The sequence below is a fragment of the Aotus nancymaae genome, unplaced genomic scaffold (assembly GCF_030222135.1).
Source record: "Aotus nancymaae isolate 86718 unplaced genomic scaffold, 86718_ANA_hifiasm-v0.15.2.pri h1tg000067l, whole genome shotgun sequence".
NCBI lineage: Eukaryota > Metazoa > Chordata > Mammalia > Primates > Aotidae > Aotus > Aotus nancymaae.
The window spans coordinates 20,574,209-20,598,312 of NW_026988482.1; the positions used below are offsets into that span (position 1 = coordinate 20,574,209).

The window sequence follows — 24,104 nt, forward strand, 5'->3', positions numbered from 1 at the left end:
TACAGAATTGTTCATGACACTTAAGTGAGACACGAGGTAAATAAAAGGCTTAGTACCTAGAAAATGCTTGAATGAAAATACCCTTTTCTTGCCAGGTGTGGTAGCTCACACCTGTAATCCCAACACTTTGGGAGGCCAAGGTGGCATGATTGCAGAGGCCAGGAGTTCGAGGCTGCAGTGAGCTATTATTGCACCACTGCATTCCAGCCTGGGCAACAGAGCAAGATGAAAGAAAGAAAGAGAGAGTGAGAGTGGGTCGAGGGGGGCGGTGGTGGGAGGGCTGCTCCATAGGAAGGAAGGAAGGAGGGAGGGAAGGAAGGAAGGAAGGAAGGGAGAGAGGAAGGAAAAAGACCTTGGAAGGAAAAAGAAAAGAAAAGAAAGCCCTTTGCAGTGAGCCGAGATCGCGCCATTGCACTCCAGCCTGGGTAACAAGAGCGAAACTCCGTCTCAAAAAAAAAAAGAAAGAAAGAAAGCCCTGCTCCATTCCAAGAAAGAAAGAAAAAGAGAGAGAGAGAAGAAAAAGCCCTGCTAGAAACTGGATTCTGTATACAGGTATGCATCCAACAAGCATTAAATATTGCTGATGGCCTCGTGGTGCAATGGAACAAGCACAGACTTCAGAGTCAGACAAATCTGAGTTCCCATCCTGTCCACTTACTACCTGGGTAAGCCTCTCTGAGCCTTAACTTCCTCACTTATGAAATGAAAATGGTAATGTGTAACTCATAAGTATCATATATTTATTCCAGAAAGTTAGGAGTAATCCTTGGGTGTGATTTCGAGTGATTCCCAAAAATAATTCCTGTATCCTTGCACTGCCCCATGACATTCACAGGTGATATGTGTTATTTCTGCCTAATTTTTGTGAACCCTTTCCATGCTCACTGAAACCTGGAGGAGGTGATGGCTTTGAGTAGGAAATGGCTTTGTGGGTTTCTTCTGTCAAAGGCACGTGGCAGTACAGGGTCGGAAGGTAGGGGGATGCAATAACCTGCATGGCAAAGTTTTCAAGCATTTAAAAATATGTGTGAAAGCCCTAAACATAGTACCTGGACCGCAGAAGACAGTCACTAGATGTTTGGCTTTTCTCCCACTCAGAATACAAACAAATACATTTTGATACACTATCCAGTTTCTAAACTCAGGTGGTCTTTCAAAACAGAAGTGAAAAATGAAGTGTGAGTCCTTGAGAGCAAACTAAGCCCCACCCTCTTAGGTCAGTGGAGGAGTCTCAGTTTTTTAAGATTTGGAATAAAGGAAAATCAGACATAGTCCCTTAATCCCCTGTACTGGCCTTCTGTGTCTGGACATGGGAATTCTCAGCTGTGGGAGCTGGCAGCAAGAGGACTTATCTCGCCAGCTGGACATGTTTAAAATGATGATCAGAGCAACGTTGCTCATTGGTAAATGTTTGGGAAAGTATATAGAATATATAGAAGCAAACAATTAGCAAGTAAACCATCCCCTCCACCATGCAGATTTTTTTTTTTTTTTTTTTTTAAGATAAGAGTTTCACTCTTGTTGCCCAGGCTGGAGTGCAATGGTGCAGTCTTGGCTCACCGAAACCTCCACCTCCCAGGTTCAAGCAATTCTCCTGCTTCAGCCTCCCAAGTATCTGGGAATACAGACATGTGCCACCATGCCTGGCTAATTTTGTATTTTCAGTGGAGACGGGGTTTCTCCATGTTGGTCAGGCTGGTCTCCAACTCCCGACCTCAGGTGATCCGCCCGCCTCGACCTCCCGAACTGCTCGGATTACAGGCATAAGCCTGTGCACCTGGCCTCACCATGCAGATTCTACATATGTCCACTCAGAGGCACTGCCACTCATGGGCAGATTTCCTTTCCAGTCTTTTTTCTTTGAATTTCTTCTTTATATAGTTGAGATGCACAATTTTAAAATCTTGCTTTTTTACTTTTCACATTATAACATAAGGGTTTTCCTTTAAAATTAAAAGTATTGTTTTTCATATTATATATAATTCTAGAAACATTTAATACAGAAATGTATGAAGTACGAAAGTGAAATTTCTCTCTCATACTCTACCTAATACTAGAAAGAAAATCTAAAATATTGACGTATGTAAAGTAGAAAGTGATGTTTCACTGTTCTACCAGTGTTACCCACTGTTTGTTTTTTTCCTTTTGCATATCAGTGGTGTGTGCAAATTACTGAAATGGAATTGAACTATAAATACACTTGTCAAGTTTGCTTTTTTCACTTATTAATATATTTTCATGCTGAGTGCAGTGGCTCACACCTGTAATTCTAGAATTTTGGAGGGCGGAAGTGGGCTGATCACTTGATCCCAGGAGTTGTTGACCAGCCTTAGGCAACATGGCAAAACCCTGTCTTTAGAAAAATACAAAAATGAGGCAGTTATGGTGGTGCACATCTGTAGTGCTACCTGCTCAGGAGGCTGAAGTGGGAGGATTCATTGAGCCCGGGAAGCTGAGGGTGCAGTGAGCTGAGATTGTGCCACTGCACTCCAGCATGGGTGACAGAGTCGGGCTCCATCTCAAAAAACCCCAAAACACATATATGCTATCCTTCTGTAGCATAAGCATTTTCCAATATGACTAAAACACTATTTAAATGATATTTTAGATAGCTATGTAACATTTCATCATTTAGATGTACTCTGGTTTATGTAACCATTCCTCGAAGACTGCCAATTTGGATCTAAGTAAATATTTATTCACTTTTTAAAATTCTTTCCCAAAGCTAAGTCTCAGATAACCTCACTGAGTCAGACATAAACATTTTAAAATTTCTCTTGCAGGGAGAGTTTATCATCTTACACTCTCAGCAGTAGCTTATGAAAATATGCAGTGACAACAGTCACAAACACTTAAAAATCTTTGTTGTTCAGTGCTTCTGCATGTTTGATGATCTTCCTCTGGGATTTTTGGAATAGAGGTGGTCTTCGCCCCGTTACACAAAACATCGATTTCCAGCTCAGATTCCTCAGAACTTGCTAACCCCATTCCTGGAACCAGAGTGCTGTTTGCTGTGTTCTCCATACATTGGTCAGAAGCCCAAGATCTGAAAGTCCTGTGCTGTTTCCTGGTGACCTCCTCGCGCCCTCTAGGGGCCCCATCCACAACTGCAGCCCCACCTCCTTTCCTCTCATCAGAAGTGAGTTTACCTTGCAGGAATTCTGAGAAGGAAGCACCCAAACTGGGGAACTCGACAAATAAAGATTTGGACTTTGTTTGTGATTAGACAGTATGAATTGTTTTGCTTCCTGGTTGAGCATCTTCTCCTACGTGGGCTGTTTTTTGTTTTTTGTGTGTGTTTTTTTTTTGAGACCGAGTCTCGCCCTGTCATCCAGCCTGGAGTGGAATAGTGCAATCTTAGCTCACTGCAGCCTCCACCTCCCTGGTTCAAGCGATTCTCCTACCTCAGCCTCCTAAGTAGTTGGGATTACAGGCACGGGCCACAACACCAAGCTAATTTTTGTATTTTTAGTAGAGATGGGGTTTCGCCATGTTGGCCAGGCTGGTCTCGAGCTCCTGACCTCAAGTGGTCCACCTGCCTCAGCCTCCTAGAGTGCTGGGATCACAGGCGTGAGCCACCGCACCTGGCCAGGTGGGCTGTTTGTGTCCTTGTCAGCTTGTTCCTGGTGAGGGACAGAGGACAGCAGATGAGCTGTAGGTGTCTGATGTGGGAAGAACATGGGAAAGATACTCTAGTTAGTTCTCATTTTCTTTTCTAAAACTTGCAGTCCTTTGGAGTCCCTTTATAGAGACGAAAGTTTAAGTAAAATAACTGAAATTAATTTTCATGGCTGTCAAGGGAATTCTAATGGTCCCTGAGATCATCCAGCTGTAGGTAAACATTCTTGGTACCCTAGTTTAGCAGAGTCAGAAAATACTGTGAACATTCAAAGTTGGGGACCTGCTAGGAGAGAGGGCAGCAGTAACTGAGGGAGGACAAGAGAGCCACTTTGGAGGCCTAAAGAGTTGTGGCCTTCTGCATAGGTCCATTGCCTCCTCCGCACCCCGCCCCAACATTCCCCTACTTCATTAAACTTTGTTTCAGGTTATAAAAATGATGCATAATTATGGCAGGAAAAAACAGTAATTGAAAATCACCTGTTTCTTTCACTCGAAGATAGTGACTTAAAATTTGGTATGCATCTTATGCGTATGAATGTACACATAATTTTGCGATCATGTATGTGAGTGTTCATAACTGTAACACACACACTTGGATACTTCCTTTAAACGTATTTTATATGTTTCCCTGTCAATCTTTTTTTGAAAACACAATCTTTTTATGGCTGCATTGTATTCCAACGTGTATATAGGTCATGACTTATTTAATAGGAATTGGACATTTGATGCTCATTTTTAGCAAGCTATTATAAATAAAGCTGAGATGATGATTTCTTTAGGATAAATTCCTGAAGTAGAATTTTTAGGGAGAAAATATCGGAACTTTCTATATTCCACTGACATTTAATGCCAAATTTCTCTCCTAAGAGCTTGTTTCAGCTTCTGCTCTCCCTTGCAGAGTGTGAACAAGTATCTGTTTGTCTGTGTCATTACTAACACTGGGTTATCATTCTTTCTAAGCCTTGCTAGTCTGATAGGTAAAGCATAAGGTTTTGTTTGTTTGTTTTTGGAGAGACAGAATCTCACTCTGTCGTCCAGGCTGGAGTGCACAGGTGCGCTTTCAGCTCACTGCAGCCTCAACCTCTAGGCACAAGTGATCCTCCTGGCTCAGTCTCCTAAGTAGCTGGGACTACAGGCATGCACCACTACACCTAGGTGATTTTTTTAATTATTTGTAGAGATCAGATCTTGCTGTGTTGCCTAGGCTGGTCTTAAACTCCTGGGTTCAAGTGATCCTCCTGCCTTGGCCTTCCGAAGTGTTGGAATTACAGGTGTGAGCCGCTGTGCCTGGCAGCAATATTTTTTAAATCATAAGAAAAGCTAAAGATTCTATTTTATAGTTATTGGTGACTCATACTTCTTTTGCGGTTTGCCTGTTCTTTTTCCGTTTTTTATACAGGGCTGTTACTTGAGTTATTTTCATGTTAGAGTTAAATCCTTTTCTATCATATAGTATAGATGGTTGCTCTAGTTTGTTATTGCCCTTTGGTTTATGGTATTTCACCTAAATGTGTGTGTGTGCATGTGTGTGTGTGTTTATTTTAAAACTTACTGGAAAGTGCTGTAGGAAATAATCCTATCACTCAGAATGCACACACATTTTTACATTGTAGTTTTGGTTCTGTCTTTTTTATAAAGGAAATGAAACATTATATAAAAATTGAAATCATCTTGATTCCTCTTCCCATCCTCTCCCTTCCTTCCCTAGGGCAGCTGCTATTATGAAATTTTCCTACTGTGACCATATATACTATCAATAAAAGACATACAGTACTAGTTTGTGGCCAGGCGTGGTGGCTCACACCTGTAATTGCAGCAGGTGTTTAGTAGAGATGGTGAAACCCCATCTCTACTAAAAATACAAAAATTAGCCTGGCATGGTGGCAAGCGCCTGTAATCCCTCGCTGCTCAGGAGGCTGAGGCAGGAGAATCGCTTGAACCCAGGAGGCGGAGATTGAGTGAACCAAGATCATGCCACTGCACTCCAGCCTGGGCAACAGAGCGAGACTCCATCTCAAAAAAAAAAACATGCAGTATTAGTTTGTGTATGTGTGTGCATGCGCACACTCTCAAAGTTACATATAGACCGTCATTGCTGTATCTTTGGGCATTCTGCCTTATTTGCACTGGTGTTCAGTTCAATTAATAATGACATACATAGATCTAGTCCTTTATTGCTGTCTGGTATCACATCTAGTAAATATGGCTCTAGTTTCTTCCTCTGTTTATTTATTGATTCTCCTATCTAGTGAACACTGAGGAGGCTTCTAATTTTTCCGTAACAACGTTGCCGTGAACATTCATACATGTCTGTCCTCGTGCATATTTGGGTGATCTTCTCAAGGGGCAATCTTAGAAGAAGTGTGTTGTGGATTATGTGCATTTTTAGATCTATTGGCCCTTGACAGATTGTTCCCAAGTAGTCATCCCAGCTGACACCCACCAGTGTGAAAGGGCTCCTCTTGTCCCACACCTTCCAAGACATGCTATTAAATTTAGTAATTTTTGCCAATCTGTGAAAGCGAGATAGAATCTCATTGTGGTTTTAGTTTGTGTTATCCTGACTGTTGATAGGATTGAACATCTTTTTATTATTTTGTAGATATTGAGTTATGGTTAATAATTCTGGTTATTGCCTGAGGTTTAACAGGTTTTTTATTCTGTGTGCTTTCTCTTCCTGCCCTTTGCTCATTTTCCCCATTGCTCATTTATCTTTTTCATATTGATTCTTTGGTGTTCTTTGTATCTTAGATACTAATACCATTTTAATTTATTTTATTTGTTTATTTTTGAGACAGAGTCTTGCTCTGTTGCCCAGTCTTGACTCATTGCAATCTCTACCTCCTCAGTTCAAGTGATTCTCTTGCTTCAGACTCTCGAGTAGCTGGGACTACAGGTGCATGGCACTATGCCCGGCTACTTTTTGTATTTTTTGTAGAGATAAGATTTCACCATGTTAGCCAGGCTGGTCTCAAACTCCTGACCTCAAGCGATCCTCCCATGTCAGTCTCCCAAAGTGCTGGGATTATAGTCGTGAGCCACTGTGCCTGGCCAGATACTAATACCATATGATATGTACTCTGGCCAGCTTCTGATCCATGGCTTACTCTTCCTTTTTTCTTTAACTCAATATTTACTGCACTCCAGAGTATTGCCAAGCCCTCGCCTCCAAGTATGAAGCTGACTTAGCTATATCCTCACGGAATGTAGCATATCCTCAGTATTAGCAAGTCCTACAGGAACTAACAGGAGGGCTAGGGAAACACTCAGACAACAGTAGGCCTGGCAGCAGCGACCACCACAGCAAAGAAGATGCACTAGTCTGTCCTTGCATTGCCATGAAGAAATGCCTGAGACTGGGTAATTTATAAAGAAAAGAGGTTTAACTGGCTCATGGTTCTGTAGGCTGTATAGGAAGCATATGCTGGCATCTGCTTGGCTTCTGGGGAGGCCTCAGGAAACTTACAGTCATGGTGGAAGGCAAAGGGAGAGCAATCACCTCACACGGCTGGAACAGGAGGGAGAGTGGAAGGTGCTGCACCCTCGTAAACAACCAGATCTCACTATCACCATGACACCACCAAGGGAGATGGTGCTAAACCATGAGAAACCACTCCATGATCCAATCACCTCCCGCCAGGCCCCTCCTCCAGCATTGGAGATTGCATTTCAACATGAGACTTGGATGGGGACAAATATCCAAACTATATCAGAATGGTCTGGTCAGGCCTGAGGAAAGGGCCATCTAGTTAAGCAAAGCACAGAGGCATGAAAGTGGGTTGTCAGCCGAGCGTCCCCCTGATTCCTTTCCTAGCCTTAGCCTCTTGCCTCTTCAGTGCCTCCATTCCCACCTCCACGTCTCACCTGCAGCCAGGACAGCTGAGCACTTATGCCTCCTCCGTCTCCACTCAAGCCCTGTCCTGGGACCCTCTCCTCTGCCTCCCTGCTGGGGAGCAGGCTGGCTTTTCAGCAGTTTCATCTTTTAAACCCTTTTTTCTTGTACAGAAGTTTACATTTTTGATGTCTATTGATCAGTCGAGCTTTATGCGATGTGCTTTTTATATCTTACCTACGAAATCCTTCTCCATGCCAAAGTCAGACTTTCTTTTCTTACAATAAAAATAAAATACATAAACTATCACAAAATAGAAGAAAATTTGAAAAGCTTGTAGTTTCTTATACTAGATACTTAGGGCTTTCATCCATCTAGAGGTTTCTATATTTGTAGTTAAAGTTACTCCCTTTTTTATGTCTTGTCTTCTGCATCGATGCTTTCTGGGTCCTCTCTGAAGGCTGAAGAGTATTCACTGACAGTCTGGTCGCTACCTGCCTTGCACTGCTTTGCCTCCTGTGAGCGTCGCCAGGCGAGGGCAGCCAGTGTTTGTCTGGAGGGTTTCTCTGTGTCTCAGGCACTGTTTGTGACATCGGTGATTTTGCATTCATGTTGTGGACCCTGGCCCCAAAGGGCTTGGTTTAAATTTCTGCGGAGAGATCATTCAGTTTCTGAAACCCCTACATTGCCTGTTGAGTATGTGTTGAGCCTGGCACTGGAAATGCCCTCAGGTCTGTGAATACCGCTGAGTAGGGAATCCAGGGACACCCTAATGATGCCTCTGCCAAACTTGAGCTCGCAGCCCCATTGTGTTCTATACGAGATGAGAGAACCTGATAAAGGACGTTTGCCTGTTTTAGCCTTACGGAAACAAGAGTTCCATCCAAGGAATTGGGGTGCTTTGAATTTCTCCCACTCCCGCCTACCCATTTTAGATCAAGAGAAAACAAAATATCCTTCCCACGATGTGTGTTTTCTACAGTTCACATAAGAAAAAGATAGGAAAAAATAGTTAACCAATGTATAGGACTCTCCTGGTAGGCGGTCACAACAGTCCTGGAGCACATGTCCAAAGTGACTGTCCTAAATACCTGTGGGAAACTGTGTCTTCACGAGAGACTGTTGTCCGGACACCCTCTTGTGTGTGCCTCTGCCATCCTGCCACCAAATGCTTTGCTGGCGTCTTTCCAAGCAGAGAAGAGGCGCTGGAAGGTGAGCGTAGGATGACTTCCAAGTCAGCCCTTGAGTCTTTTTGCCAAATAGCACCTGCCAGGGCACCCTTCCTCCCGGCCTCAGCCTGCCTGCCTCTCGCTGAGGGCCATGGCATCATTTAGGAACTGGAAAGTGTTGTTGACAGTTGGCGGTTTTTACGTGTTTATTTCTGCCTAAAGATTTTGCTTTCACTTTCACTTTTTTCACTGCATATTAAAATTTTTCTTTTTTTTACCCTGTCTTTGTGTTTTTTTCCTTAGGCCGGAAGCTGAGAGGAAAAGCCTTTTATTTTGTCAACGGCAAAGTGTTTTGTGAAGAAGACTTCCTGGTGAGTGTATCACCCACGCCTCCCCTTGCATGTCCTGGCCAGGGTCAGAGGGCAGGGGCCTGGGGGTACCTGGGCCAGCATGTAGAGGAGCTGTGCCTTTCCTTCTGTAGATGCATGGGGGTGGCCGTGTTCCTGAGCCAATGCCAGCCACACAGCCTTGTGCTTTGAAGGAACCGTGGGGTCACCTGGCCTGTCCTCTTGCTGCTTTCTGCTGTTCTGTGTCTTCCACCACCCTGGACTCCTCCTCTTAAACCTCTGGACTGGGACCCAGGCTCTTTTCTTCTCATCCTGCTCTCTCTGGGAATCTAGCTTCTCCCATGGACTGGAAGTCCATCCATGTGCCAGTGGCCCCCAGACCTGAGCTCTCATCCTGCTGCATGTCTGAGGCCAGCTGCTGGCATCCCACTGCCCCCTGGATATGTCCCCTGGGCTGTCTCCCAGCCCCTCAAATACCAGCCCCTCGCCACACTGGTGTGAAGCAGAAAATCTTACCATGCCTTGCGTCCTGATCTCCGAGAATTGCATCCTAGGTTTGTCCTCAGCCCCACCTCCTTGAATACAGCCAGGCGTGGAACCCTGTGCTGCCATGTCTTCCACAGTTCTGCCTCCGTTCACACCTCCAGCATGGCTCAGCCAGGCTAGCTTAACCGGCTCCACACACCCACCTCAGGAGGCCTCATAGGGCGTAAACCTGGCCTGCGTGGTCCCAGCATCTGCAGGGTACAAAGCACACTTAGAAACCCTCCGAGGTCTGGACCCCCCGCCGCCCACTCCTGTGCAGCCTCATGCCGTCGTACCTTTGCTTGGACCATTTCCCGCTTGCAACGTCTTGGCCCTTTATTTGCCCAGATCCCCCCAACAGCATTCCTGTCCCTCCTGCTCCCACAATGGAGGAGCTCCTCTGTGCTGCCACCACGCCCAGGGCCTGCCCTGGCAGGGCTGCTAGCCCTGAGCAGTGTGTCTGTTTACAAGTGTCCTTCATTGACTGAAAGCTCCCAGGGTGTCAAGAATGTGCATCTTCACCTTCACACCTGCAGATGCTAACACAGTGCCATGCACAGAGTGGGTGCTTGGTAGATGGTGGTCGAACTGACCCTGTCATCTCAGGGATGAGGAATGTGAGATGCAGAAATGGGCTCAGGGCCAGCTTCTCCCTGCCTTCCCTTGGAGAAAAGCTCTATTTGGTCTTCACTGAAAAGTTGATTCATTTTGACTCCTGTTGGCCAGAAACAGACAAGCAAACCCAAACAGTCTTAAGTATAAAGGAGATTATTCCAGCAGTGCCTCAGGAGTCATTTTCTCTACAGTGTTTGGCCCTGTGTCTCAGTACCAAAAAGTCCTGTATGATGGCCAGAAGTTGGCTGGACCGCAGAGTTTATATACGCTCAGTTTCACATCCGACGGGCAAGAATTCCAGTCCCTCCTTCGGAATCCTCCACAGACATCTCCTGGAGTCTCATTGGCTCTTACTGGGCCACATGCCCACCCCTGGAAAAACTGTCAGTGCTGAAGGAATGTAAGGCTCTGATGGGCCAGGTCTGTCGATGCCCTGCCTGGGCCCGGCATGGAGCCAGCCCGCATGAGTGATGGGAGCCACATGGTGTGGGGCTGGGGGCTGGATCCCAAGTGAAAATTAAAGAATTATTACCCCCAGAATGGGGCGTAGGTGTCAGACAACAGAAACCTCCATCACATGGTGTAGAGTGGCAGAAAGTTTCCCTTTTTTGTTTTTCCCACATTCTTTCATTAGGGTTCCCCCGGTTAAGTTGCGTTTGTAACACCCAAACTTCTAGTCTAGTGTGTAGGATCATCTAGTATGTTTTCTGAAGAGAGTGCCTCTTGTCTTTCAAGACTGTGTGTGTGTGCGCGTGTTTAGGTAAGATAAGGTAAAATAGATACTTATCAAGTTTCTTGGAAGCTAACTATAAAAGACATTAGCTTTTTAGCCAGAACCAGAGTTGAATGTGATTCCTTTCCTTACCCTTTGTTGGCTATGTGACCTTGAAAAGGTCACTTAACCTCTCTGAGCTGCCCTCTGCTTCTATTTGAGGATTCTGCATAATCATATAGACCTTGCAGAACTGTCGTAAGCATCAGAGTGGAGGTTTGAGAATGCATCAGAATCCCCTGAAAGCCTTGTGAAAAGACGGATTGCCAGAACCCACCCCCTGAGTTTCTAAATCAGTAGGTCTGGAGTAGAGCCCAAGGATTTGCATTTTTTACAGTTTTCAACTGATGCCAGGGAACTGCTCTTTGAGAACCACCGAGGTGGGATTAAAGCATCTCTATATACAGTTCCTTACATACAGCCTGGCACGCTGTGGGTGCCCAGACACAGTCATTGTTAGAGTGAGTGGTACTAGTATTCGTGATGGCTTTTGTGGCAGAGAATATTCTATGACTCAGCCCACAGCTGTGTTGTACTTGGGGAATGACAGAATTCTGCACAGAGTGACACATCTTTCTGAGAAATTCCTTATAATCCTCTTGGCTGACGGGGAAGTGGCTGATTCATCTTCCCAGTCTGGGTTTAACTTTCTTTTCTCTTTCTTCTGCAGTACTCTGGTTTCCAGCAGTCGGCTGACAGGTGTTTTCTTTGTGGACATCTGATCATGGACATGGTGAGTAGGTTAGCCAAAAAAGAGAACAGCGTCTCGGGTAGAGCAGGAGGCATTTAGAGAAAAAAGAAATTAATAATTGAGGACAGTGTTTCTTATCTTGATTTGCAGTTATGGCTGGTTTTATTAAAAGAAGTCCTGGCCGGGTGCAGTGGCTCACGCCTGTAATCCCAGCACTTTGGGAGGCTAAGGTGGGCGGATCACGAGGTCAGGAGTTTGAGACCAGCCTGGCCATTATGGTGAAACCCCGTCTCTACTAAAAATACAAAACTTAGCTGGGTGTGGTGGTGCACGCCTGTAGTCCCAGCTACTCAGGAGGCTGAGGCAGAAGAATTGCTTGAACCTGGGAAGAAGAGGTGGCAGTGAGCTGAGATCACCTCACTGCACTTCAGCCTGGGCAACAGAGCGAGACTCCGTCTCATAAAAAAAAAAAAAAAAGTTCTTATGAAGTGCAGCTTGCTTGATCAAATAGAACCCAAGTTTTTGGCTTTTATTGGAGTTGACATCTTTAACCATCTAGAGCACAGGATGTCATGTTTCCAATAATGCTTTCTCCTCCTCTGGGTTGTTTGGATCACACTGGCCTCCCTCTGGCTTCTCTGTGATCCTTCTGGCATCCCAGGTGAGATGCCAAGTATGGTCTGTTTTTACTGCAGAAACCTCAGCTACCTTGGAGTCAAATGCAGAAAGCCAGAGGAGCAAAGTTTTTTTCTCCCTGTGTTCTGCCCAGCTCACACCATTACTAAGATGAGTTTTTGGGGCTTGTCATTTAGTTCTGAGACAGCAGAGCCAGGACCACGTTTTAAACATTCCATTCCTTGCTCAGCCACTGGCTGTCTGCAGTTATCTTGGGCTTCAGGTCTTCAGTGGGGACAGTTTTTCCCTAGAGGGTTAGGTTGTGAAGTTAATGAATACAAGATCAAATTGTTCACCTTTGGAAACCAGACTTTAAGAAATTCTTTAATATATTGATCAGAGGAAATGATTATATAACATACTTTCAGTTGGAAAGAATCAAATCCCTCTCTAAGCTGACTCATTAATTTCATTCTAGAGAAGAGAATTTTTAATCATGAGTATTTTTAATTTTACCTTTTTATTGAGAAATAACTCATAGAATAAAAGATACAATTCTGAAGTGTAAAAGATACAAATCTTAACTGAACGTGTTTTCACACGTGCATATACCCCCGTAACCACCACCCAAATCAAGATGTAGGCCACTTCCCAAACTCCAGAAAGTTCCTTCTTGTCTCTTCCCACTCAAGACCCTACTCTCACAAAGGCAACCACTACTCCAACTTCTATTGCCAGAAGTTCATTTTGCTGGTTTTGGAACTTCATATAAATAGAAACATATAGTATAGACTCTTTCAGGTCTGTCTTACATATATGTTTTTGAGATTCATCCATGCTGTTACCTGTATTGGTAGTTGATTGATTTTTATTGCTAAGTGGAATTCCATTGTATGGATATAGCACAACTTCTGCCTTTTCATGTTGATGGGGATTTGCTGGTTTCTAGTTTATTGCTATTTATGCATGAAGCTGCTGTGAACACTTTTGCACATGTCTTTGATGGACATAAACACTCATTTCTGCTGGTCATATGCTAACATTTATACAACATCAGTGACCCAGAGCCCTCCCTATTCATGATAAATATCTGCTATCACCCAGGCTTTGACAGACCTCAGTAGAGGTCTTAGCCTTATTAGAGCCGTGTCCTCATTGGTAGCCAAGACCTCCCTGGGAAACATGGCCCTTCCCCCATGCTCGCAGCAGGAGGTAGGCAGAAGCTGCATATGCTTACCCCTCCTTCCCAGGTATCTTCTAGACTCTGTAGGGCTCTATTTCTTCAGCAGAATTTGCCCTTGTTTTTAATGTCCTTCTGACAAACCTACTGCATATGAAGTCAACATGGTCCAAATTAATGAGTATGATTATACCCTATTCTTAGTTCTAGTAATCCTAAGACTTCTTTGGATAACCCAGGGTATGTCATTTATCTATTGCTGCATGACAAACCACCCCAAGACTTAGCAGTTTAAAACAATAGTGATTTCTTATTTATCATGCTGTGGGTCAGGAATTAGGTCAGGGTACCGCAGGGCAATTCTTCTGCTTTGTGTGGCATTGGCAAGGGTCTCGTACTTAACTTTGTTCGGCTGGTAGCACCGTTAAACTGGAACATCCAAGATGACCTCTCACCCTCTAGTCCCCTCTCCCTGTAGCCTCTAATCATTCAGTAGTCTAGTTCAGACTTGCTTAGAGCAAGAGATAGGAAGTGGAAGCTGCCAGTCTTCTTAAGCCTTTGACTCAGAAATCTCAGAACATTGTTTCTTCCACTTTCTGTTAATTAAAGAAAGTCACAAAGCCAGTTCTGATTCAGGGGGAGAGAGAAATAGTCTCCACCTCTTGATGTGAGATCTCTACCATATGGGATAGTATGAAATTGAATCTTCAGTCTTTCAAATCTTCTCTAGGACTTGAAAACTTTTAGTGAATGTCTAGACAGAACCTCAGCTGTCTAACTATTGTGTAAATTGTCTCTCTGTATCCCCTTTTGTTAATGGAGGGGTACATTCTGGGCTTGCAGGTTAGAACCAGGCATAGCCTCACATAAAAAAGTATTACAGCTAGTCACAATGCAGCAAAGTGGCATCTTTTTCCAGTCTTATCTTAGGCACAATGTGGATTAAATTAATTTAAGGATCTCTGTCTGCCAAGAGAGTGTTAATCTTGGGGGAAATGCATTCCAAGGTCCAAATTGCCAAATGGGTTTGGAAGCCCAGCCAGTTGCTCTTCCTGTTTTGCCTTACTGCAGATTGAGAGGGGCCTCAAAGGTTAGTGAAACCCAAGAGGGAATGAGGAAGCTTGAAAGCTGAGCTTTCAGAGGAAAGCTGGAATAGCACGACACCCTCCTCTTGCCTTCTTGGCTGGAGCTTGTGCAATGTGGAGTTATCCGCCTGAGGCTTCCAGGGGAAGGCGCTGGAACACAGCGTATCTTTCCCCCGGGTCTCACAGTATACTGACAAGGCTTCCCTAAATCCCAAATCCCCTTTCTTCAGCCTGTTTGAAGGCTTTCCGTGTGGCTCCCACTGCTGGATGCTGATGACCGTTCTGTACGTTCTTTGCAGACGCATGTTTCAGTGTGACCTTACTCGTGTTGATTCTGTAGTTCAGTTGTTTGCGCTAAGTTTCATGGCACAGGTAATTGCAGAAATGCATCTCCTATTAAGTCAGCAAAGACACTTTCAACTGCAAATTATAGGAAAAAAACCAGACTCAATTCAAGCTAAACCAATGATCCTCCAACTTTAACATAGATATCAAAATCACCCTGTTAAAATACAACTGCTGGGCCTTACCCCCCAAGTTTCTGATCCAAAAAATCTGGGGTGGGGTCCACAAATGTGCATTATTAACAAGTTCCCAGGTGATGCTCATGCTGAAGGTCCAGGGGCCACACATCGAGGACCACTGACTTAATAGGAATATTTTATCTCACCTAAAAAGAGGCCTGGAGGTACGCGGTTCCATGATGAGTTAATTCAGTTACTTACAGACCTCACCAAGGGTGTTCTTTCCATCCCTTCTCTTTCCTGCTCTCCATGTCTCGGGTCTGTCCTGGTTTCATGTTGGCTCTGGCAGTTCCAGGTATCCCATCCAGATTCAGATCAAATGACACTGAGAGGAAGAAGGTTTGTGGGGCTTTCCCTCCATTGTGTTTAAAAACAACAACAGAGAAACTTTACTTATTACACTTGGATTTGAGGTCATCAGGTTGAGTGAGAACTTCTAGATTATCATGCTCCAGAGTCAAAGCTGCATAGAAGGGACACCCAAGAGGCAGCAGTGAAGGAGTTTCTTTTGAGCTCTTCCATTTCCACATGGAATTTCTTTTCATTTTTCCAAGTACTTGCTGCTTCCCAAATCTGGAAGGATGGATCCTTCTGTGGTCTTGCTTCGTATCATTTCCCACTTCTCCGTGGTGGGTCCTGGCCCTGGGATTGGCCCAGCCCTCCCTCAGCATCTCTTTCTAGGAAAGAGCTATGCATGAGTGTCCTGCTCTGGGTGAGGGTTGGAAAGAAGCCCTCTTTCCCTCCCAGCTCAGAGACCTTGTGAGAGGCTGCAGGAACAGGGTCCCTTTGTGGTCTCTTCCTGTGTATTCATCTAAACAGATTTGCCTTTCCCACCCCCATCACCTCTTGTTCTTCTCCTGGGTTAAACTCGGGGGTAAGTGTACTTCATGCTGTGTGATTGCTCATATCATCCTTAGGCCTGATGTGTTTCTCTCCCCTTCCACCATCCTTCCCTATAATCCCCACTGAGACTTGGCCTCTCCTCCAGATCCTTCAGGCCCTGGGGAAGTCCTACCACCCAGGCTGTTTCCGCTGTGTCATCTGTAATGAGTGTTTGGATGGAGTGCCCTTCACCGTAGACTCAGAGAACAAGATCTACTGTGTCCGAGATTACCACAAGTAAGAAGAGACGGGAGCAGACAGGACCCATTCGTGTGGGCCAGGCTGATCTCAGCAGAGTGAGCGATGGAAACTGACAGAACCGTGTTTGCCAGCCACCCTGAGATCACAGTCCAGCAAAGGCTTGATGGTCTTGAGGGGTGCAGCAGGGACCTTGGGAGGTTGGTTGATGCCAGTGATGACAGGAACGGGTTAAAGAATCATGTGTAGTGAAAAAAAAAAAAAAACAAAGTGCTAAAAACAATACTTATAATCATATTCCTGGCTAGGCCTCGGGAGGAATCCACCAAGCCCTGTGGCGGCAGCGGGACCTAACTTCACGAGGCCCCCATGCAGTGCCGGTTTCCACCACCCTTGGTTTGCCTGGGCCTGTGCTAGGCAGCGTGAGGGGCGTAAACAGTTAGTGCTGTCCCCAGAAGAGTGAGAGGCAGCCAGTGTCCTCGTTGCAGCCAGGGAACAGTCCTTAAGCAGTACTAAGGCATCTTCCACAAAGTGAGCCAGGTTCCAGTCGTTTATGAGGGAGGAGCGTGTCGGGCAGGAGGCGGCATGGAGGAAGGCTCCGTGTGGGCTCCAGGTGCAAGTCTTACTCTGGGCTTTGCTCCCAGAAACAACACTGTGTGCATTTTACTGCTGCTTTGTTTCTCCCCGCAGGGTGCTGGCCCCCAAGTGTGCAGCCTGCGGGCTTCCCATCCTTCCACCTGAGGTAAGATGCCTTTCCAGACATGCTCCCAGGGGCATCTAAGACCTGAATATCTCCCGGGATCATTTACAAGATCTGTGTCCTGTCCTTACATCTTTTAAGGTATCCTTTTAAAAATCTCAACTCTGGCCTGGGTGCGGTGGCTCATGCCTGTAATCCCAGCACTTTAGGAGGCCCAGGCAGGAACATTTCTTGAGGCCTAGCGTTTAGGACCAGCCTGGGCAACATAGGAAGATCTCATCTCTACAAAAAAATTGTTATAAATTAGCCAAGCGTGGTGGCATGTGCCTGTAGTCCTAGCTCCTTGGGCCCAAGAGTGTGACGCTGCATCGAGCTATGATGGTGCCACTGCATTCCAGCCTGGGTGACAGAGCAAGACCTTGTCTCAAACAAACAGACAGACTGTACCTCACCTCTCAGATAAGTGGTGTCCTCACCCTTCCTTGTTGCCTGGCTTCCCCAGCCCAGTACCCTTCTCATGCCGATTTTTCCCCGTAATCAGGTCAGACTCCTTCACTTGATACTAATTCTTAGATTAGCAGATGAGCAGAGAGGCTTGTCTTTTATTCATTTTTAAAAATAAATGTCCATGTAAGTCTTTCTTTCATTGTTGACTCTGACATTCCAGAAGGAAGGGCTTCTGTCCCTCCCACTTCTCCTCTCGTCAGCTTAAATGTATTCTTTCTCCGACAAGTACTGCTGATTTACAGTCTCCTCCCAGGGCCACCTACCTACTACCCCCAAACCCTCTTCCCTCCCCACGCTGCAGTACATCAAGTCCGACAGGCCCCCTCACAGGCCTCTCCTGCGTGTTCTTGCTTTTCTTTGGTCCCAGGGCTCAGACGAGACCATCCGTGTTGTGTCCATGGACAGAGACTACCACGTGGAGTGTTACCACTGTGAGGTAGGTGCCTCCCCACCCAGCCCCAGAGCCCGTCGTAGACATCCAAAAGAAAAGCATTCTGCATTGACTGGGGCAGGAGGTGGTCAACAAGATTCTGGCAAGGGTCAGCCCTCTAGAGCTGCTGTAGGAAGTGGGGTGAAGGCTGGTTCTTGGAGGAGGTAGGAGATGATGGCAATGCTCAAGGTAGAAAGGTCTTTCTTCTGCACGTTCAGAACTATCAAGTCCTGCAGCTGTTGGAGCTGCTCTCCCCGAAGCTGCAGAGCTAGGAGGGTCGTCGAAAGCATGGGTTTCAGGTCCTGTCTGGAGGCCACACTGTCAGGCAGGAGTGCGATTTGGGGAAGAGACTCCCTCCCCTCCAGCCTGCAGGCTGTTCTAGCTGCCAGAAACCCCTTTCAGCGGAGCCCTGGAAATCATGAAGCCCCTCTTGGAAACAGGCATGACAGCTGAGTGGTGTGAAGGTGGGTGGGGTCCGCCTGCCCCTTCCTGCCCTGTGTCCCAAGCCAGGATGAAGGAGCACCAGTACCTCATGACTGTCAGGAAAGCTAGGGGTCACCCCTCACCAGCCCTTGTGAAGGGTGACCATGGAATTTCAGCCACAATTAAGTGAATTCACCCATAGAAGGATATCAGATTCGTTTGGTGACTTTGTTGGTAGAGAGAACGGGGGTGTCCTTCATATAGACTGGTCCTACTGCCAACACTGAAGAAATGTGTGGGAATCATTGCTGCTGGGACCTCAGGTGCCCCAGGTCACCACTGCAGGAGAAAAAGGTGAGGACATTTGCTCGACAGGTCTCTCTACATTTTCTAGACCAGTGCTGTCCAAAACAAATATAAGGGGCTGGGCACGATGGCTCATGCCTGCAATCCCAGCACTTTGGGAGGCCAAGGCTGGCAGATCGCTTGAGGTCAGGAGTTCAAGACCAGCCTGGCCAACATGGTGAAACTCCATCTCTAGTAAAAATACAAAAATTAGCCAGGCATGGTGGCATGTATGTAATCCCAGCTACTCAGGAGACTGAGGCAGGAGAATTGCTTGAACCCGGGAGGTGGAGGTTGCAGTGAGCCGAGATCACACCACTACACTCTAGCTTCAGTGACAGAGGGAGACTCTGTCTCAAAAAAACAGAAAAAAAATTCTAAATGTTATCTTTTGAACATGTAATCAGCATAAAAAAAATACCCATGAGATTTTTTTTTGTAATTCCACAATTTATTCGTCTAAAAAAAATGAGATACGTGTACAGAACCTGTAGGTTTGTTACATAAGTGTATGTGTGCCATGGTGGTTTGCTACATCTATTGTCCCATCCTCTAAGTTCCCTCCCCTCATTCCCCCCGCCACAAGCCCTGGTGTGTGTTATTTCCCTCTCTGTGTCTGTGTGTTCTCACTTATGAGTGAGAACATACAGTGTTTATTTTTCTGTTCCTGTGTTAGTTTGCTGAGGATGATGGCTTCCAGCTTCATCCATGTCCCTGGAAGCGACATGATCTCATTCCTTTTTGCCATGAGATATTTTCACATCCTCTTTTTGCCCTAAGTCTTAGGAATCTGGTGTGCATTTACACTACAGCACATCTTAAGTGGTTCACAGCAAGTGCTGTGTGGCTGTGTCTCCTGTGTTGGACAGGCCTCCACTGGCCAGGAGCTGTGTTTCTGCACCAGCGTTTCCTGCCTGTACAGAAACACACAGCACCCTCTGCTGATTTTGGGGATGGTGGCCTTCATGTCAGTCTTGCAGTCTGTTTTGTTTTGCTTCCCCTGGACATGTCTGCCTCTCCCCAGGACTGTGGTCTGGAGCTCAATGATGAAGATGGCCATCGCTGTTATCCGCTGGAGGATCACCTGTTCTGTCACTCCTGCCACGTGAAGAGGCTGGAGAAGAGAACCTCGTCCACAGCCCTTCACCAGCACCACTTCTAGCCAGAGCCTCTTGCAGGCATCACGGCAGGGGATGAGGAGCCAGCGTTGCTGCTGCTGCTTCCGGTGGCCCCTGGGGTGGAAGTGGGGTAGGGAAAGAGGAGGGGCGGGAGGGAGAGTTCCTGTATGTGTGGGGTGCCTTTCCTTTAACCAGGGAGGTGAACACTACCTGCCTGCTACATGTGTTTTCCAAGTGCTTTTCTCTGTTGCCACATTTTCCTCAGGTTACTCAGGAAAACGCTCCAGATGTGCGTAGCATACGACATAAGGTTACATCACTGCAACAAAGGAATCCTGTCCCCGCTGGGAACATTTCATGCTTCAGAGGGAGAGGTTTTTGTTGAGCTTGTTTCACAACATCCCCTTGAAGGGACAGCTCGGCTGCCAACACATTCAGCCCTTTCTCTTCCTTCAGGAAAATACCTGTACCCAAATGCCCCTCCCCCCATACATATCGTGACATAATTTAAGGCGTCTTTTCACCCAAGAGCTTCGGTTCTTCTGCAGAATGGCTGCAAATTTAATTGCATTAAGGCAAGAAGGAAGCTCTAATATGTGCTTTGTATCCCAAGAAGAATTTGCTTAGAAAACCAGAGGAAAGATTTAAAATAAGTGAGGCAGCGTTTCCTCCTTAGACACTGACAGCATTCCCTGTGCCCCTGCAAACCCTTACTCTCCTAAAGGCAGCTGAGGCCCCGACAGAAATTTGCCCTGTGTGAGTACAACATGCTTTGGGAGAAGAACTTGGTGCAGGCACCAGGATTTTTTTTTGTTTGTTTTTGTTTCTGCCCACCTGTTTGCGCTGTTTTGCTCTGGCGATCTCAAGAGTCAGTGACTTAGAGTCACTTCTGCAAGGCAAGTCTCAGGAACCCATGCAGGTACATCGCTTGCACCTGTTTGTAGCTTATTTAATGACGGGCTTTTGGGAAGAACTGCCCGCATACTGAAAGACAGCACCACATAGACAAGGAGAGTTTTTGTGTGTGCGAGATCTCTAAGCCAGCGTGGGAGGGAGCACCTCCGGATAAGTTATTATATTCATTTCGTTGGTTTCTCTCCTGCCCAGTTCTTGGCACAGGCATTATGTTTGAAGAAACCAGTATAAGGTACACTGCTTTCGTCTAATTTTTTTAGTTGTTTCCTTTCACTTTCAGTCTTCCACACACAAAAAAATACCTCACAGACAGAGCTTCACCAAATCACAGATTCAGGAGGAATCTGGCTTTCACACGGGACTCAGATACCTTCTTTGGTGTGTTGGAAATCACTAGCTTCACACAGGCCAAACTCCAGCTGGTCAGGGCAGTGCGATCGTAACTAAAGGTCAGCAGGGAATAGATCAGATTCAGCACTTTTGCCTGATGCATTTCAGCATCCTGGCTCCCCAGGGTGGCAGGAGCTGAGGGAGGGCCACATACTGGCAAGATTTCAAGATCACCCTCTGCACTGAAGAGGTAAAATTTGCGCTGCAAGTCACATTCCTGAGGCCAGAGGTCAATACTCGTTGGTATTTCGATTAGAAGAAGCTGCGTAAGAAAGGCAGCCCATTTTACCACTGCCAGCCAGGCCCGGGACACAGGAGGTGGCATGTGCACTCCGCCTCCTCACCTCATACCCAGAGCAAGAGGACTGGGTGCTGGGCTGCAGACGGCGGTCAGTGGAGCCCCAGCACGTGTGAACTCAGGCTTTTCACAGGACCCAGCTCCGCTTCTAGGCCATGTTTTGACTCATTTGGTAATCATTGCCTGTAAGAAGCACAGAATTGGTGCCATGGATGATCTTTTCCATTTTGATGAAATTCATTCTGTTGGAATTCTTTGGCCAGATGCCACTTCAGCCAGGGTGTGCACCTTTATTGGTTCTTTTTCACAGGCTGAGCCTCCTGAAAACCCAAGAATGCTGGGGCTGGGGAAGTGAACCCTGAAGCAGGGACCCTCTCTTCCCATCAAGTCATCCAGCTCAGTGTGGGCATGGCAGGGGGTAAATGAAGCCAGCCAATGTGTTAACCTGCCTCTGTCAACCTAAGAACGTTGGCCTTACTGACACACCTTCACGGCACGTTCAAGACCTACAGAGTGAAGAAAATTGCAGTTGAACTACCACCAGACGTAGCTGGCATTTGTTTGCAAATTGAGTAATTAGTTAAAAAATCTGTGATTACATTATTTAGTGAAAATTTTTAAGTGGCCTAGATTGAGGTGATTCCGATAGGTTTGCAAATATACCATTTTATATTGTTGAGAAAGAACAATAAGGGAATTTCCAGATGTCCTAGAAATCCTAGCGACAGATTTCTCTCGTTGTCAGTTTCCCTGGAAGGTGCCACGTAGGAATCTCCAATAAGTTGTCCCCACCACCCCCGCTTCAGGGCCTTGCACAAAAGTCATGAAGAGATGTTCACCTACCTGGTATTTTAAATGTCCTATAAATTATTAGCCAAACAGCACTGTAATGGGGTTGTATTTATGGGTGCCTAGAAAGAAAACACAAGGACTTGGTAGGCCAGGAAGAAAAGATTTTAAAATTTAGAATGAACAGCCCTTCTGGGTTTTCTGTTTGACAGTTCTTGGACTGTAGGTAAAACAAGGAGGATTGTGGCCTGATTTCAGATCCCAAAGCCAGCCTCCATCTTGCGCCTTTGCCTCATTGTGCCTTTTAGGTTTTTTTTTTACCCACTGTCTCCTGTTTTGTCTTTTTTTTTTTCTCTTCCCCTACCCCTATCTTGGGACATTCAGAAACTGCCTGGCTGGTTTGAGAAGAGACAATAACCCAGTTTGATCTGCAATATAAGGATCCATTCCTATTCTCTGTCTCTCACTGATATTCCCCCATCTGCCGTCTTGGTTCATCTCACCCCAGAAGGGCATTTAGTCCTAACCGGCCATCGGCTGCTTATGGCAGCAGGATGGCACTTCCCATTTCTCTGTGGTTAGTGCTCGAGTGAACACCTCTGTCAGCGGAGTCCTCTGAGGTTCTGCTGTTGAGTCCTGGGTGACTGATGGAATGATTGAGGAGTTCTGATCACCCTCAAGCGCCATCATCGCCTTGTTTCCATGGCTTGAGTCACACAAAATGAAGAACAGAAATGTTAGGGCTTGAGAGAATGTTTGGAATTCACACTCCTTTGCAGTCCTTTCCAGGCTGCCGCTATGTGCCGTGTCCCTTGCATGTGAAAGTAGAGCTATGATGGCTGCTGGGATGCTTGCAAAGATCATGTGAGAATTGAGCACAAGACCACAAACTGTTACTGCTTAATGCACTTGTTAAAACTCTCTGCCAGGAAACCAATTTTTTTTTTTTTTTTAAGACAGGGTCTCACTCTGTTGCCCAGGCTGGAGTGCAGTGGTGTGATCTCAGCTCACTGCAGCCTCCATCTACTGGGTTCAAGTGATCCTCCCACCTCAGCCTCCCAAGTAGCTGGGACCAGAGCTGCATATGACCACAACTGATAATTTTTGTATTTGTAATAGGGATGGAGTATCACTATGTTGCCCAGGCTGGTCTCGAACTCCTGGGCTCAAGTGATCTGCCTGCTTCCGCCTCCCAAAGTGTTGGGATTATGGCCGTTAGCCACTGCACCTGGCACAGTTGTTTTCTGTACTCTCCTTTATGCCAAGAATCAGTCCTAATTTCTTATTTACTATTTGAAGTAACTTTTAAAAGCAACAGAAAAAGCTGGGTGAGGTGGCTCATGCCTGTAATCTCAGCACTTTGAGAGGCCGAGGTGGGCAGATCACTTGAAGTCAGGAGTTAGAGACCAGCCTGACCAACATGGTAAAATCCCATCTCTACTAAAAATACAAAATTAGCCAGGCATGGTGGTGCACACCTGTAATCCCGGCTACTTGGAAGGCTGAGGCAGAAGAACTGCTTGAACCTGGGAGGCAGAGGTTGCAGTGAGCAGATATCATGCCATTGCACTCCGGCCAGGGCAACAGAGTGAAATGCCATCTCAAAAAAAAAAAAAAAAAAGAGTAAAATATATTAGCTATCTTTTATTCTGAGCCAAAACTTGACAGATGTGGGAAATGTCCATATAGTGTATGAAAATTTCATTGTACAAGGAAATTATTTTCCTCTGTGTCTTTTCTTTTACTATAAAATGATTCAGAATTTTACTGTTACTATAAAATTATTCAAAGTATTGTGACAGTAAAACTGCATCAATTTGTTGACTATTAAAGTGCTCCTTGAACATTGTATTTCCTGGGTCTTTTCTGTGTGTGGAGTCGGCAAACAATGCTTTTTGCTGCCTGGACTTTGTCTTCTTTAGACCTCTGGATTCCTAAAAGTACCTCTGGATTCCTAAAAGTACCATATGGGTATCAAACCTGCGAAGGGTATGAGGTTTTACCCCACTTGCAAGCTAATAAAGTGAGCACGCCATGGGTTCATGGATCCTGGCAGAAGTTATGAGACTCATAGGTAGAGACAAAGGACACTTTATTATAGCAATAGCAGTGGCCAGATTATCAGCACTTGCC

General features: G+C 45.8%; 1 protein-coding gene across 1 annotated transcript in view; it reads left to right on the forward strand.

Moving 5' to 3' along the window:
• Positions 1 to 23,822, forward strand: part of LIMD1 (LIM domain containing 1) — an 88,379-nt gene extending 64,557 nt beyond the window's left edge. The window contains exons 3-8 of the mRNA XM_012470771.3: positions 8,926 to 8,993; positions 11,552 to 11,614; positions 15,965 to 16,095; positions 16,747 to 16,798; positions 17,631 to 17,699; positions 19,486 to 23,822. Coding sequence (XP_012326194.2) covers positions 8,926 to 8,993; positions 11,552 to 11,614; positions 15,965 to 16,095; positions 16,747 to 16,798; positions 17,631 to 17,699; positions 19,486 to 19,623 — 521 coding nt within the window. The 3' untranslated portion in view covers positions 19,624 to 23,822. The remainder of the gene's footprint in view (positions 1 to 8,925; positions 8,994 to 11,551; positions 11,615 to 15,964; positions 16,096 to 16,746; positions 16,799 to 17,630; positions 17,700 to 19,485) is intronic.
• The last annotated feature ends 282 nt before the right edge of the window (positions 23,823 to 24,104 follow it).